Raw genomic sequence first — 16,783 nt, 5'->3', positions numbered from 1 at the left:
TTGATTAAAAGAGCACAAATAACATGTTTTCAGGACTGAGAGTAGAACACAGGAACCTGCTTTTAATCTCTAGTTACCAAACCTCTACTGTGTGATCTCAGGCCCACGTGCAGGCACACACACACACACACGTAGATACATACACACCATACACATACAAACACACATACTTATAAACGCACAAGTGTAGACATGCATATACCCACATGCACACATACATATACCCGTATACATATGAGCACACATATGTACACATGTGTACACTTGCATGTAACACATAAATACACATATATACACACATAGGACACACACATACATATACACACACCTGTGAAACACATAAATACATATATACACACATGCACATATGTGCATATACACACATAAATGCGTGCGTGTATACATACACATACATGCATATAAACACAATACATATAAACACACATAAATGCATGCATACACACACACACACCATAAATACACACATGCACACATGCAAACACATACGGAAGAGTGCCAGGAGATTCTAACTGTGCAGCAGTAAGCAATGGTTTGTGACGACCAGGTCTTTATGTGCCTGTTTCTTAACCCAGAATACAATTTTTGCCCTGTTTCATGTAGTAAGGCCTTTCTTGAAAGAAATTAGAGGAATAGCACCAGACCTCTGACGTGGGCTGAGTTTCTCAAAGTGGCAGTCTGTTACCTTTCTTGATGGGGTAGCACCGACTTGTGATAACAATATAAACGTTAGTGGGATTTTAATCATGTTCCAGCCATCCGTGGCTAAATGAGTTTCTTTTTGTTTCCAATTATAAAAGCAATTCATACACATTAAAGAAAATTTCTGCTGTAAAGAAAAGATAGGGAAATTGCCCAGGACCTCACCAACCAAATTCAAATCCTGCTAACATTTTACTTCTATTTCCTTGAAATCTCTGTATTCTATGCCTTGAAGTGGTTGACTTTATTTTTTAAAATAAAAATAGATCTATTGTTTTCTTTCTGATTACTAAAGCAATATAAAGTCTGTAGACAATTGAAATAGTACATAAACTCACAAATAAGAAAATGAATATTCCTCCGAATTTTACCACCCAGCAGAAGCCACATCCTTTACATTGCCCACCATGCCTTCCCACGTAGACAAATGTGTTCTGTTGTTTCATATAAATAGACTCTTAACACACCTGCTGCTTTGTGACCTGCCCTACGGCACCCTACAGTATGTCACAGAGCACTTCCCAAGTAAAGGAATTAAAGGTACAGGAACCCTTTTTAATGGTTGTTTCAGATCCCGTTGTCTTTTAAGATCACTGTTGATCAATCCTCTGCTGATATCATTGAATGGTTGAAACTAGGTGGGGACAGAATAACTTGTGTTTCAGAAAAGTAGCTCTCCTCACGAATTCACTGGAGAGGGAGGAGTCTGGAGGCAAAAATAGTTTAGTTCCAGGGAAAAACAATCAGGGCGTGACGTCATGGGCAGTAGCGACAGGAGTGACGGCTCATTCTTACTTAGGTCTGACTACGTACCAGACACTAACTCATGACTGATACTAACTCCCTTCATCCTCACCAAAAGCCAATAAGGGAGGCACTATTTGTATTTCCACTTCACAGTGGGAGAAACTGAGGCACAGAGGTTAACTAACTTGTCCAAGGCCGCACAACTGTTGAGTGGTGGAACTCAGAATCAAACCCAGAGGTTTTTGCTCCCGAGCCTGTGATCCTGCCCTCTGGGCCACACTGGACAGAAAGAGGGGTGGGAAAAGAAAAGCTGTGGAGTAGATACCAGGGAGTGAAGACGTAGGAGTTGTTGAGAAGTTTTCAGCCTGTTTCCAAACTTTTCCTGTCTCCTCTCTACAACTAGCTGGACTCCTCCTCTCCAAAAAGTGGTTGCCTGGGCTTTCTGGTTCTGCTCTGCTCTGCTGGTCCCCAAACAAGCCTCCTGGGCTCATCATGCTTTGAATTGCCAAACTCCAGCAAAGATGTTGCTTTTATTTGTAGAAGAGAGTAAATATTTTTTAATGGGGACTGTCCTGTGTTCCAGGTATTTGACATGCAGTGTCTCGCTTGGTCTGTGAAGGTTTCATCATCACCCCCGTTGACAGACTCAGATTTTTGTCTAAGCTCCCATTTCATGGGGCTGGTAGAGCCTGCATCCAAATCAGTGCCTCGCAGACACCAAAGCCCGGTTATTTCCATGGACTACGCAACGTGAACATGAAATGGCTTTGGAGCACACCCACCCTAGGAGAGAAATGGGGACAGTTTCTAACTCGAGTCGGGTCTTGTCAGACTTACAGTTCCTACAGGCTTTACCGCTTGGCTTTCGTGGTCAGTAATGGATGTCACGTTATCCACAAATCCCCCTGGATTTCCCAGCTTTTGTACCTGAGCAGTCAAATTCTCCGAACTGCTTCCTCTTTTCAACCCAGTTGGTAGACTCTGGAGCTGAGAAAGGCCCCCTCCCAGCTTGTTGGCCTCCAAAACTAACTGGGAGGACCGGAGCTCAGCCAGGGGGCAGCTGGCATTTCTACGGATCCTTTGCCTGAGTGACTCCATATTTGCTTCATGCCAGAGATGTCCTCTGGGATCTCCTTGTAGTCATTTGTTAATGTTTAGCCTCAAGAGTGCTCCAAGAGAAGGGACTGAGTTTTCCTGAACGAGTGTCTGTACACATTAGTCTTCTGAATTGGCATTGAATTCAAGGTAAATAGGATTTCAAGAAAATATGGTAATGAGCCTCCAGGTGCTGCTTTATTTACCCCTAGAAGTCCATATTTATTGTTTTTATAGCCATGTGCGTTGAGGGCTTGATTTAAAAGAGGACGGCTGAGAATCCCAGTTTCCATCACTGAGTCATTCTCGGATATCCAAGCAGCAGTTTAGAGTAGACTCTTGTGGACGGATTATCTCACTTCTTTTGTTTTTATTTCCACTGACTCAGTGTGGGTGAGGGTGCTGCTTCCACTTATGGTTCTGCTGTGTAGGAGGGGTGGTTTTCCCATCAGCCTGCCGGAGGGCAGGGCATTAACTTGACAAATGCTGTCTTACATTCAGGAGGGGCAGCCGTGCCACCACCAGCCTCCCCTCCACGGGCACAGCTCACGCCCTGTGTTCTCCTTCCCCTGGAGGTGGAGGCATCCCACTGCCAAAGCGTCCCTCTCCCCGCCTCAGGATGCACTGACTCTGCAATGCTCGCGCTTACGTTATCACCGAAGGAGAGGCTGTCTCGTAGACCTCGCTCTTAAACACACCTGCGTTACTGATGTATGTGGTTGTCCTTAAGTAGCAGACCACAGAATCACTGCCTTTACCTCATCGGGGAACCAGCCCATCTGAGGAGATCTGCCCAGCAGAGGAGACCCCAGGGGCTCTCAGGCTGCAGGTCCGCGAGGTGGCCTTGCTGCCTTGAAAGTGCTCTATTCTAGACTATCTGGGGCTTGCGTGGAACACCGAAGATGTGTCCTACAAGGAGCGATGGAGAGTGGACTCGTTTTTTTTTTATTTTGGTTACACACAGCAGAAAACTTACCATCGTAACCATTTTTAAGTACACAGTTCAGTGGCGTTAAGTTTATTCACATTGTTGTGCAACCGTCACACCATCCATCTCCAGAACTCTCTCATCTTCCTGAACTGAAACTCTGCTCCCATTAAACAAGCACTGCCTACTCCCACCATCCCAGCCCTTGACAGCCAGCATCCTGCTCCGTCTCTCTGAATTTGACCACTCTAGAGTCTTCATGTAAGTGGGATCATACAGTATTTGCCCTTTTGTGTTTGAGTTATTTCACTGAGCATAATGTCCTCAAGGCAAACTCTTTTATTTCTAAATACTCTATTTAGAAATAAAAATAAATATTACTAGATCATCATAAAGCGACACTAATAAGGCCACTGACCACATCCACAATAGGACTATTGCCAGCACCCAGAAAAGCCCCTGTGAGCCTCACCTGAACACAACCTGCCCTTCTTCCGCCGTATTTGTTAGCATGGGGAAGAGTTCATCCGTGATGCTCGTTGCCGTGTGTTGGGCAGGACCACTGCAGGGGGCAGTGTGGGCTGTGCTGCGAAGGGAGTCCTCACAGTGGGCGTTGTGGCCCTGGTGAAGGATGCTCGTGGGGATGTTCAGAGTGGACCCACGTGGTCTCTGACCACAAGAGGTCATAGTCTGGTAGAATAAACTTTAAAATAAAGAGCCTACATATATAAAGAGAAATAAAAACAATCCAGTCTGCATAGGAAATGCACTGTACATGTGTCTTACGAGTTTCTTTTTTTAAAAAAAGTTCAGCCAAATAAATTTGAAGACTAATTGGCTTTATTCAACATTCAATTCATGAATGGGGCGGCATCCCACTAGCAAGTAGAGAGATGTTTTTTATGGGTTCCTCTGTCTTGAGGGGAGTGGAACAATTAAATTTGGAGAACTAGCAGTGAAGTTAAAAAACAAAAAAACTTTGTGGAAGTTACCTGATGGATCGGTGGGAGATGATGGGGACATTCTTTATTTCAAAGGCTCTGTTTATGGGAGATAAGAGTGCAGTCTTGTCAGAGATTGAAGTCCCTAACGAGAACATTACAGAACAACTTGAGAGACCCAGGGGTGGTAAATCATGGGGAGTGGGCCATCCTGAGGCCATCCTCAAGTGTGGAAGAGGAGGGATTCTGACAAGGAGCACAATCCATCCTGAATAGCCCTGCTTCTGAACATTGGGAGGCTTGAATGCGGCGCCTGCCTTTTACAGAACTGCCCAGGGAAAGTCAGGGAGCATACAGAGTATACCTGAGCTCCTCCAGAGGAGCTGAGTCAAAGCCCTGTGTGTGCAGAAGAGCCGTGATTCAGTTCTGCGGTAACATCCTTCATCCAAGAAGCTCAGATGGCTTTACCCCAGAAATTGCTCAGAGTTCCATGCCCAAGTGGTTGTGTGTGCACTGATTCCCCCACCATGTGCAAAACCCAGTGCCCTGACGACACGGGCAAACTCCAGGCAGGAGCCTCTGGTTTTAAGCAAAATGGATCCTAGGAAACTGGCTCTAAGAGCAGGTAACCTCAGGGAAAAATTCTGACTGCCTGTGGGTCCATTCCTGGTTTGCTGTCGTCAGTTTGGGCAGCATCTATAAAGATAGTGCGAAGAAAAGCAGGCGTGTCTGTTACACAGCACGCGGTAATCCCGACAGCTGACAGCACGCGTCACTCACTGTACACCAGGCTTTCTGCTGAGCTCTTTCTGTGTTTTATTTTCATGCTCACCTTAATCCCATGTAGGGGGCAGTGTGAATCCCCGTTTTACAGATCAGGGAACAACGAAAGCACAAAGGAATGAAGCAGTTTGCCCAAAATTACAAACGGGGAGGGAGTCCAGTGGGCACACTGGCCCTCGAGCCCACAGGCATGACCGCTGCCTGTGGCCCCCCTTCTCACCACCTTCCAGATACACGTCCTGAGCCCCCGCTAACTATGAGGCACAGATGTGAACTCGTATGACCACCTGTCACGAACTGAAGCAAGAAGTCCCATCAGTGAAGGAAGGGTGGAAAACTTGAGCCAGATTTCCTTCTACCCACACTGTTGAGAACATACAGAAGTTCATCCACAGAGGGTTGAACTTGAGGGACTGGCCCGAAAGGTTGACTTTCACCCATGAGCACATGAGGCCAAGGAGCAGGTTGGAGTCCACACTTGGTCCAGTGGTGGGGTAAAGCAGTCTGTCACCTGCTGGCCTCCTGGCTCTTGCCTCAAACTGGGGGTGTCATTTCTCACCACTGACCCAGATGAAAAGTCAACAGTTTAGAGGCAAGACCTTCCACTTCCCAGCATCGTGGCAAGTGGGATTTGCCAAGTGCCCCTCAGGTCCCCTCTCAGCGACCTCAGCGCTCACTCTCAGAGCAGCCGGCCTTTACCCGCTCCAAATACTGGGCTTGGTTGTGAGCTTCCACTGGGGGGACACGTTCCACTTCTAGAAAGTACATTCACTTAGGAAAACAGTGTTTAAATGATTCACTTAAAAAAGAAAGGTTCACTTTTTATTCATTTAAAGGTATTTGGGGGGAGTTCTACTGTGGTACAGAACTAATACAGGGGTCAGGGTAGACCAGTGAGCAAAACGGGGAACTCTGTGCCCTTTTAGGGCTTTTAGCACTTTCCTTTTTAAAATACAGATTTTCAAAGAAATACTTGAGATGTCTCAGCAGCATTTATGGAGAAAATTTTTCCATTCAGAAAAATGGTTTAATATAGCTAATTAGGGCCACCATCATGAACCCTGGACGGTGCTTGCTGTGTGTTGGTGGTGTGCTTGGCAATTTGTGTTTGCATTTAATCTTTAAAACAGCCCAGTTTGCAGCAGACACTGTCATCCTTTCTCCAGACGCGTGGCTGAGGCTTGGTGGCGTCACTGAGTGGCCGGCAGCCACATGGCTGGTGGGGGACAGCCTTGCTCTACCCGCTGATGCCCTCTGTGCAGGGGAGGGCTCTGGGGACTCTGGGCCTGTGACTGAGGTTGGAACTGTGTGCACAGCTCCCAGAGGCTGGGCTGTGGTTTATGACTCATTTGTCAAGCTGGCTGTCATAGGCAACCTTCAGGATCTCAGGGCTCCCAGATGATTTAGTGAAGGTGCTAAACTTCCAATCCCAGAAATAGTTCTGTTGTGATTCACAGGTAAAAGTTTCCAACCTCTGACAATGCTTCGCGTCTGTAAACGATCAAAGAATAAGTTAATGAGATTTATTGTAAAATGCAAAGAGCTATAAATCCTTCCCAGTCTGAAGAGTGAAAGGGTGGGAGGGGTGAAGTATTTAAGCCTTTGTCTCTAAAGCAGCATGCGTATGGATGCTCCCCTGTGACGTGCGTACAATCTGGGGCTCTGGGCAGCCCAACAGATTGCTTTTGTTAAATTTTTTTTTTTTTTTTTTTTTTTTGTCCTTTCCCTTGACAGACGACCATTCCCGCGTGAGGCTGCAGACCATAGAAGGAGACAACAACTCGGACTACATCAATGGGAATTATATCGACGTATGTATTTTGAAACTGTCAGTAAACCTATCTGTTCTGACACATATCACGCCCCCGTGCGTCCGCTCTAAGACTGGCGGACGTACCTTGGTCCAACCTCGGGAGCAAACACACAAGCCTGGTCCTGTCCACGCAGAACTTTCCGGTGAACACCTGTCAGCCTGCAGGCTGGTGAATTCCCTGAGACAGTCTCTGCCTTCTTTCTGTGGACTAAGAAAATCTTATTTCCATTTTTTGTCAACAACTTGGATTATTTGACACTTAAAAAAATCTGTTTGCCTATTAATAGGACAAAACTCTCTAATTCCTAATTCAATGATTTGCCATCTCTTGTCATCACTACACTTTTAAGTTGCCTTCAAAGTCGTCTGCAGCTGTTAACCAGGACTTCTGATGCACGCAAGACGTGTCATTAAATATGTAGGCTGCTTAATTATTGAAGCCTGCTTCTTTGTTCATTCGGCATCATGTTAACTGAATGCCTTACATCAGAATAAATTCTTTAGGAGACAGCATGTTTTCACTTGAAAGAATGAATGAAATCAAAAGTAGACTGAAAATCAAGGGAAAGTTGCTGTTACCTCCAAGGCCCAAGTTTACATTAAACAGGTCCCAGCCCCCGAGGCATCCTCTGTGCTTGGACATCACACTGTTCCCTAATCCGTCAGTACTTCCACGTGCAGGTGTTACTCAGATAGACGGATCCTTTTCTTGTCTTGGTTGAGTATTGCTCAGATGCTACTGGAAATACCGGCGTCACGATCTCTAGGGGTCATCTAAAGATAACTAAGAATGTTATGCTGAGCGCTCATTGGCAAGTTTGGCGTTTTGGGTTATAGATTTGAGGGTGGGGTCTGGGAAGGAATCTTTAAAGAATAATTCGCATCTCGTTCCTCAAACGAAGACCCCTAGACCATACAGTTGAAAACGACCAAAAACACCCAACCCAAGGTAGAATTTTTCTATTAAAGCAGAGTTTCTTCCTAAGACACATTGCACTTACTCCCTTGTTCAGCAGTGTTTCGTGAGTGCCTCACAGGAGTACTCAGAGGGGCCCGAGACTGCTGCCTTCTCCCCAAGGCCTCACAGCTTAAATGCTGAAGGAGACATCTCCGCTGTAACACCCCTTCCCTGGGGAGGTTCCAAGGGAACCCCGTTCACGCCGCGGTCTCAGCTCCAACAGCCCCTGCTGGGTCCCCAAGCAGAGGGCCAGTGCCCCCCTCGCTGCCGTCTCCCTGGCCCTGACACACGCCTCAGCTGTTGTGAGCGCTCAGTGAGGGTCTGCGGAGTCACTGACTGAGGCTCGTTGCGATCAGATCAGGCTTTGTCGTGGAGGCCATGTGGACTGAGCTGTGAAGAATCAGTGGGCGGAGATGCAGAGGAGGGAGGACGTGAACGTGCTGACGATACCGGGTTCATTCGTTTCCATTTTAACCAGGAGGAGGGTCCACATTCAGTTCCCTCTCCACTTAGTCAGTGAGATTTTGTTGAGCACCTGTTCTAGGGCAGTAACAGTTCGAGGTACTGGTGTTATAACTGTGGACAATTCAGACCAAAAACAAAAGACAGACCTCTGACATAGTGGATCTGACGGTCTAATCAGGAGAAACAGACAGTGAGTGAGGTGCGTCGGTTAACTCTGTCTGGGATGTTAGGTGGTCGGAGGGACTGGGGAGCGAGGAAAGCCCCAGCGGAGGAGAAGGGGCCCCAGGCTTGGAGGTGGACTGCGGCTTGGAATAGAGTGGCTGCCGTCAGCTCCACTGAGAAGGTGACCTTTGAGCCAAGAAGGTGAGGGGCTGAGCCAGGTTGACACCTGGGTGCTGAGCATCCAGGCTGAGAAGCAGCCCGTTGACCACAAATGGCGAACGTGGAGAAAGACAAGCCAGGAGTGTCTGTGATGTGAAGGGGGTGGAGTCCCAGGTGATGGGACAAGAGAGGTCACGGGCCAGGTAGCGTCCACAGTGCTGAGGAGTTTGGCTCTGACTGTGAGCCGGGCAGTTGTTAGAGGAGTGACAAATGCACAGATGCAGAGGAGTGACAGGGTCTGGAAGCTGAGCGGAGGATGCACTGAACGTCAGCGGGGGTCGGAGCAAGAGGACCTGAGAGGCGGCCGTGGCAGCCATCGGAGAGGGACACTGGTGGCCTGGCCCAGGCGGGGGCCCTGGAGGGAGAGAGATGTGCAAAGCAACGGCTTCGCTGCCAGATTGGCAGTGGGGTGTGGAGGACGGAGGGGGCCCCGTGCCTTCAGGAGGTGGAATCACCATTCTCTTAGGGTTGTGGGGGAGCAGGCTCCGTGGAACGGCCTAGAGGCCACAAGGAGCCGGGTTTAGGCGCGTCAGGCTTCAGATGCGTGTTAGACATCTAAGTGGAGGTGTGAATCGGGCAGTGACGTCGCCTCGGGGTTTCAGGGAAAAGGTGCAGCTGCAGGTGAGAACACAGGGCTCCCCGGTGCACTGGGGGCCTTGACGGCCGGGAGGCTGGATGAGCTCACCCGGGGAGTGAGTGTAGGCGAAGGAGAGCCCAGGAACACGGCATCTGAACATCAGCATCTGGGCGAACGGGAGGAGCAGGCTCAGGAGAGAGGAGGAGCCGGGGGTCGGGCAGGAAGAAACTCAGAGAGCGTCCCATCCGGAAGCCACAGTGCAGAAAGCATTTCAGGGGCTCAGCTGTGTTCGTGCCTCTCACAGGTCAAGTAGACGGGGCCTGGGAAGTGGCCGTCGTGTTTAGCAACACAGGTGGTGCGGACTATTTCAGCTCAGCAGATGGGCCCCCCATCTCCCAGCCCCTCGCTAGGACTGTCATGTACAGTGAATAAGTCAGACGGGGTCTCACCTTGTGGCGTTTATCAGCTGGCAAGAAATGGGAACCATCTAGATAGTTTCAATGTTGGTCGTGATTCTGTGCTTGAGACCAAGAGCAGGCCAGTTGTATTAAAGAGTGTGTTTGCTTTTGTCGTTCGCTGTTGTGGACTTGTTTTTAAGAGCAGAAAGAATCTAACAGATACGCATCTAAGTGGTCTGAGAAGTCGGCCTTTCCGAGTTTACTCTGTTTTCCAGCTGGCTGTGGGCACAGTGTGGTGGGCAATCTCAGGGGACAGCAAGGGAAGGTATCCAGGTCCGTGGTGATAAGGTATGTTACTCGTGTGTAATTTTCTCTGAATTGGCTTTATCTTTCCCAGATATTGATCCTGCAGTGTCCCTCGTTCCCTTTTTCTTTGGTCTCGGTTTTCATCTTACCCCTCTTGTGGGATCAGATAAACGGAAGGGGTCTTGCAGAACTTCTGCCTCTCTAAGTCCCTGGCTCCTGCTACAGCATCGTGTCGTGGTATTAGTGGTGTTTAAGAATGATGTTTAGTATTACTGTTGACATAACTGCCTAGACTAATATATCAGAATACACATTAGAGCTTTTTCACATTGCCAGTAACAGCCCAAACGCAAATGAAATTCTATTGCCCGTTCCCAGGCGGTTTGCACTGTAATAGAAGTCGTGGTCCTGTGATTTCAGGAAGTCTGTAAATTGCTCGTGTTTAGTGCTTATCCGTCATCTCATAGCCTGTGTGTGGTTCCGTTACTCACTGCCCCGCCCCGCCCGGTGCAGGCTTCAGAACTGCTCTGTCGGACGCACCCTTGCTTATTAGGAGGAACCAGTGGTGCTGGGCCTGGTCATTTACCGTTCAGGCGACGCGGCTGTTGGTGTGGGTACGCGCATTCATTTCGGCAAACTTAGCGTGGGACTTGCGAGCTGCTTACTGATTTTTAGGTTTGTCTAATATTCTTTCTCATTTATTTTTAGGGTTATCATCGACCCAATCATTACATTGCGACACAAGGTAAGTTTATTCGAGCTCTGAAGCCTTTCTCGGTGGTCTTCCCCTTCCCCGTCATTTGGAGCCCGGCTCGCCCTCCCTCCGAACACCGTCGCTTGTTGCCATAGCAGCGCTGACTGCAGTTCCAGGCGTCAACACATGCGCCCTTGTTTTCCCGTCACAAGTCCTGGCAGTGTAATCGTATAGTGAGAACTTTATGTTGAGATCATTAGAAGAAATGTATTCAATTAATTACTGAATTAACCCTGTCTACCTTAGCAATTAATCTGGCATTTGCAAAAATAGATACATAGAAGTTCGCTGAATACTGACTACTCTCTGTGTAAAGACCTGGTTGCTGCCAGGGTTGCCGGCGACTCCAGCAAGGACCCCTCTTACATCACTGAAGCCTTGTGTGGTGACTGAAAAGAAAGGAAAAGAAAAGAAAATGAGTAGACTGATTGCTCCCACTGTAATCTTCTTTTTCAAAACTGATTTAGATATTCTAGTTGCTTTGTTTTTCCACATAAATTTTAGAATTATCTACATCTATAAATATCTTGCTACAATTTTGCTAAGAACTGCATTAAATTTGAAATCAGTTGGGGAAGAATTGGTGTCTTTACTCTTTTGAGTCTTCTATGCCATGAACATGGTATGTCTCTGTATTTATTTTGATCTTTTATTTCCTTCATCAGCATTGTGAGGTTTTCAACATGTAAGTCTTATACCTGTTTTGTTTGATGTGCATCTAAGTATTTCTCTTTTTTTGAGAAACTGTATATGATACTGTCTTTTTAATTTTCATGCCCATGTGTTTATCACTAGCATATAGAAATACAGTTTGATTTTTGTTGGTGTGTGTTGGCAGGGGACCCTGATGTGAGCAGTACAGACAAAATGTTAGGGAAATTCGGACAAGAAAGAGTTTGCTTTCGGAAGGGATGATCTAAAAACAGCTTTGTGGCGGGGTGAGGCTGGGAGAACACCTAACTGACGGAAACGTCACGGGCAAAGCTCTGAAAGCAGGAAGTCAGTGTTTCTGGGTGGAAAGTGGTCAGTGGGTCACTTTGGCTAAAGGAAGCCGAAAATCAGAGAAACATGTCAGGGAAGTTCACGGCGTGATTTTTGTACCATCTTCCCCACCAACGAGAAGGCGAGTCATCCATGGAGAGTGAGGATCATGGGCGATTCTGAGGTTTTTGGGAAGAGGCATCATCAGGGCCAAGTTAGTGAGTCAATATGAGGTGAACTGTTTCCAGCGGTGCACTATATCCTAGAAGCAGGAGCAGGGACATCTGCGTGCGACCTGCCAACAGTTAGGGATGGACAGGGGGATGCCCAAGAGAAGTCAAGGAGCAAGGGAATCAAGGAGTCCAAGAAAATCATGGTTAGAAAGTCTAGGCTTGGAGGCAGGGAGGTCAGACGTGTCCGGTGGGCCATGAGGACAGGGAAGGCACTAAAGGATTGAGGCCAAGTTCAGTAAATGAGTCACAAGATAGAAGAGGTGGTCGTGGCCAGAGACCCGAATTCCAGCACCTAGAGCAGCACCCTCCCGTAGAGCTTCCTGCACTGGTGGAAATCTTCTACGTCTGCGCGGTGCACTTTGGTACCGCTCGTCATATACTGATACTCAGAATGTGCCTACCGCGAATGACGAGCTGAACTGTAAGTTTTAATACTGATTTAAATAGCTGTTTGGCTGTTCCCCTCTGGTGGTGCTGGACAGCAGGGCTCTAGGTGTAGCTGAAGTGGAGTGTATCCTGCGAATCCCCACTGCCCCAGCCAGAACCTGGGTGGCATCACGCCACGGTCTTGTGTCGCCACTTATGGGCTCTACATCCGGGTTCAGGTGTGCTTCCTTCTCCAGAATGATGTCGGGAAGGTCTCTTCCAAGGTCGCTTTGCAGTCAGAGGAAATGCCACGTGGACTGCGCCCAGCATAAAACTGGCATGAATCTGGCTTTCATGAGGAGTTGCTCAGTGCCTGTCCTACATCTGGGACAGGATGAGGATGTGTTTCCAGTCCTCTGAGTCCAACCAGGGGAGCTTCCAAACCGAACTAACCGATGCCTTTAGAAGAGCCGGTTGTTAGTGCTTCGTATCCATACCAGACTTTCAGAGTGTCCCAAAGTAAGGGCCATAACGGATCTGATCTGATTTATTACATTCGACAATTATTTGAAATTTGCAGTTTTTACAGATTTTATTGAAAGTACATATATTGAAGTTTTTACTGCAAAATATACAAAACACTACCGATTTCTTAATTAGTAGCCCACATTTTCTGAAAAAGTATGAACATCAAGTTAAATCTTACTTCCATCTTGCCGGCTGAGGACCTGCAGATTAACGTGACCCCACGGCGAGCGGAAGGAGAGGCTGAAGCCCCCGGCGCCCTGCGTGTGCTTTCTCTCCGGCTCCCCTCCTTCTGTTCTCTCTGCCCCTCTCTTCCTGAGGGAGAGCACTCTTCGAAGAAAAATACCACTGGGGAAGGCACTTTCTGGCCCCTTTGGAAGTACTTGAATGACACTGACCTGCCCAGTGATCGTGTTTGACAGCCTTCAACTGACCAAATGTTAATGAGCAAATACATTTGCCGGCAGCTGAGAAATGACAGATGTAATCAGTTGGTAGCGGACACCCAGGTGCCCTTAACGGAGAAGGGTGTCTGCCTGTTCACAGAGGGCGGCCCTTTCCTCACGGCCGAGTGAGCTACAGATTGGACTTCAGAAACTGGCAGTCCGTACATCACTGTTGTTGGTGCGGGACGAGGAGGAAGAAGTGAGATTTTTCATCGAACAGTCAGTCTAGACAGTGCGTGTCTTGTTATGAGTAATACATTCCGACCGTGATGTTCAGATTAAAAAGTCAGAATGTCTCTTCTAGTATATGCCACCAGCATAATTGAACGGATGGCCTCGGGTTGCCAGCAATAAGAATTTCCATCTCTCTGAAGTAATTGGCAGGGACAGGTCAAACCTGCTCATGGATTGCTTTCATTTAAAAAAAAAAAAAAAGGAAAAAAGCACGAACAACTTCATGCGCGAAGTCCAACAAAGTGGGTGATGAAGACTAACAGGCAGACGCGATTTTGAAATCCCTCCGTGGTCTTTTTTTTCCTCTCTGTTTTGCACTGATGTGAGTCTTTAAAAATCTGTTCACAGCAGGAACCCCTGAAACTACACGAATGGTCCATTTTCCTGACAACCAGCTTTATCCCCAAGAGTTTGAAATACATGTATTTCTACCAAGTCCCTTCGATACAGAGGACGTGTTGTGAATTTAGCTCTTCAGCCTCCCCCCACCCCCCACAAGTTTATTGATTTTTTTACCAGTAACTGACTCTGACCTTTGATGGTAATGAAATTTTTCTGCGAATTGGAGGGACCACGTTCAAGCCAGACCTGTGGGTTTCTTAGTGTGTTCTTCGTGTCTCCCTGGCCTTTCATTGTTTTCCATCCGGCAGCTGATAGACTGATGGCCCAGCGTTCACTTCATCACATCGGCCCAGCCAGCCATGAGCACAGCTGTAACATTCAGGACTTACAGCTGGGTGCACCAGGGATCCAAGGAGAGGAGGTCCCATCTGTAAATGCGCGTCCATACTCGGAGCCTGGGCACAGATGGGATTCCAGAAGCTGGGCTTGCGGAGAGAGACAGTGTACAGGTGGGTAGAGTCACCCAGAGCTGATCATCATCAATCAGAAGATACCCCATGGAGACCACCACGTGGGCCGTGAGCTGGAGCAGCTGCCCACCCATCGGAAGCGCTCCCGCAAGATGATTCGGGAGAGCACCTGCCCATCACGTGGTGTAGGAACTCGGGCCCTGGGAGGCGTCCCGTTTATTACTGTTTAGGTTTATTTTTCAAACTGACGTCGAGAGTCCTGCTTCAGAGAACTCAGGAAAGACGGTGCGAGGTCGTTGTGGGAGAAGAGGCTGTAAGTCCATGATGGGTGCAGCCTGCCCAGCGTCCCATCCCTCTGCCTCACTCCCACGCTCATCTGCGGGCTGGAGGATCCTGCCAGGGGAACGAGCATCCCGAGATCTGGAGGTCCCGTCCTAGCCACGTGGGGGCTCCGGCACCTAGCCGGGGCTTCAGAGGAGCTGGAGCGGGGTAGACGGGAGGCAGTTCTGCGCCCAGGGGGCGGCCCCCAGCAGAGGGCGCGGGGGCGCCCCATGGAGGGGGACGGTCTTCAGCTCTGGCGTCTTGAGTCTTCTTGGTTGCTTGTTGAAATGGATCATCTCTCAGGAAAGAGTCACACAGACACACTGTTCTACATAGACGTTCAGGCATCTTCCGACTTACTAAAATCCAGCCTGAAAAATCCATACACCCCAAATAAAAACCCCTGAATGAGAGGGGCTCTGAACAGAGAACTGACAAGTAACGTGAGGACGCTGATTGAAAGGCTTCAGATAAGGAGTGTTGTTTAATGGAAGGCGGAAAAGCAGGGAGGGAAAAGGGAAAACAACGCTTTAAGAAGTTTAATTAGTATGGGATTATCCTGGAGGGAAAAACTGGAAACAAAGATTAGCAGGGAGTAACCACCAGAAAATCTGGGAGAGAAGTGAATCATTCAGACAACAGTAATGACAGCCAGGCCGTTGTAGCTTTGGTTTATTCAACAATCCGGGTTGCAGACGACTGAAATACGTTTTCTAATTTTAAATATGTTCTGGTCTCAAAACTGTTGATTTATAAGTGTGTTTCCCTTCATTTAATGAAAGGGATAAGTCATTTTCTTTCTGTATGGGTAGTTTGGGTTGATAGACTTTCTGAAACTCAGCATTTTTCTTTGTCCATCCGTTCAGTAAATATGAAGTGCTTTTTATGTACTAGGCTTTGTGCTGTAGCTAGTTTAGTGTATTTTCCATCCTCTGGCCATTTAAGATACTTACGTGTCTTGTTTCACAAATAGAAGACTTGAGGCCCTCGGGGAGAAGCAGGGTTGAACAGAGGGGTAACTAACAAGTAGCTGAGTGTGTGTGGGCGGGACGCTGCGGGCGCCTCTCTGGTGTCTGGTGGGGCCGGGTAACGTGTGATCCCCGCCGTGCACCTTTTGTGCCGTGTACACTGGCCTTACGAAACTCGCCCCTGCAAATCACGTGGTTCATCTTTTACAAAACAAATGTAGGATGCAGCCACTTCCTTCTAAGTTTCGATGCTTCTCAAAAAGCAAATTTTCTAAAATACATTCACATCTGAAAATACTTCTTAACTAAAATTGTCTTAAATGCCCTGAAATATGACATGGCGCATTTGGAGTCATCCTGCTCCCGTGTGGGCACCTGTTTGGAAGACCCACTGGTCCAGGGCTTCACAAGGGTGCTGCTCGGCGGAGCCAACGCTGATGGTAACAAAGAGACTCCACGTGGCGTGATCAAGCCCAAGCTCAGAACTCCCCATGGCAGGGGAGGGGGTCAACCCACTGAAATTGGCACAGTTCAGGAAAAAAGCAATGACAGAGTGGGTGTCAGAGCACCTATACTCAAGAAGAGTAAATTGTGTGGATTTTAACGATCTAGAATTAAAATGATAACATCTTTCATGCTTTGAGTCTCCAGATGCTCAGTGTCATATTTTGGGATGCCAAGCCACACTGGCATAAACACAGGAAAGACAGAAAAACTAGATACCGATTAGTTACTTACCATCCCTGGGACAGAACTGCCCTCACCTGGCAAGAACAACTTGTGTCTCTTCGGCAGACGTCTGCTTCTTGGCCTGACATCTGAAGAAGAGCCTCAGAATTCACGCACTGATTCCCGAGGACCTGCCTGCTGGTGGGGTGGCCGGTGGAGCGCGGGCGGGAGGCGACGCCCGTGAGAAGGCAGGTGCGAGGGAGGGAGTGCAGGAGGGAACAGAGGAACGGATGGGGAGTTGCCGTGCACCCGACACCAACCGGGCAGCAAAATACTCCATGCAGGCAAAAAGACACCTCCTG

General features: G+C 48.1%; 1 protein-coding gene across 2 annotated transcripts in view; it reads left to right on the top strand.

Annotated features, from left to right (window-relative positions):
• Positions 1–16,783, top strand: part of PTPRM (protein tyrosine phosphatase receptor type M) — a 605,027-nt gene that overhangs the window by 528,426 nt on the left and 59,818 nt on the right. For both annotated transcript variants that reach the window (XM_074352449.1, XM_074352450.1), the window contains 2 exons: positions 6,949–7,025; positions 10,821–10,857. In XM_074352449.1, coding sequence (XP_074208550.1) covers positions 6,949–7,025; positions 10,821–10,857 — 114 coding nt within the window. The remainder of the gene's footprint in view (positions 1–6,948; positions 7,026–10,820; positions 10,858–16,783) is intronic.

Source organism: Camelus bactrianus, chromosome 24 (genome assembly GCF_048773025.1).
Source record: "Camelus bactrianus isolate YW-2024 breed Bactrian camel chromosome 24, ASM4877302v1, whole genome shotgun sequence".
Lineage (NCBI taxonomy): Eukaryota > Metazoa > Chordata > Mammalia > Artiodactyla > Camelidae > Camelus > Camelus bactrianus.
The sequence above is the reverse complement of the archived record's forward strand: the minus strand, read 5'-3'. Positions and strand labels throughout refer to the sequence as shown.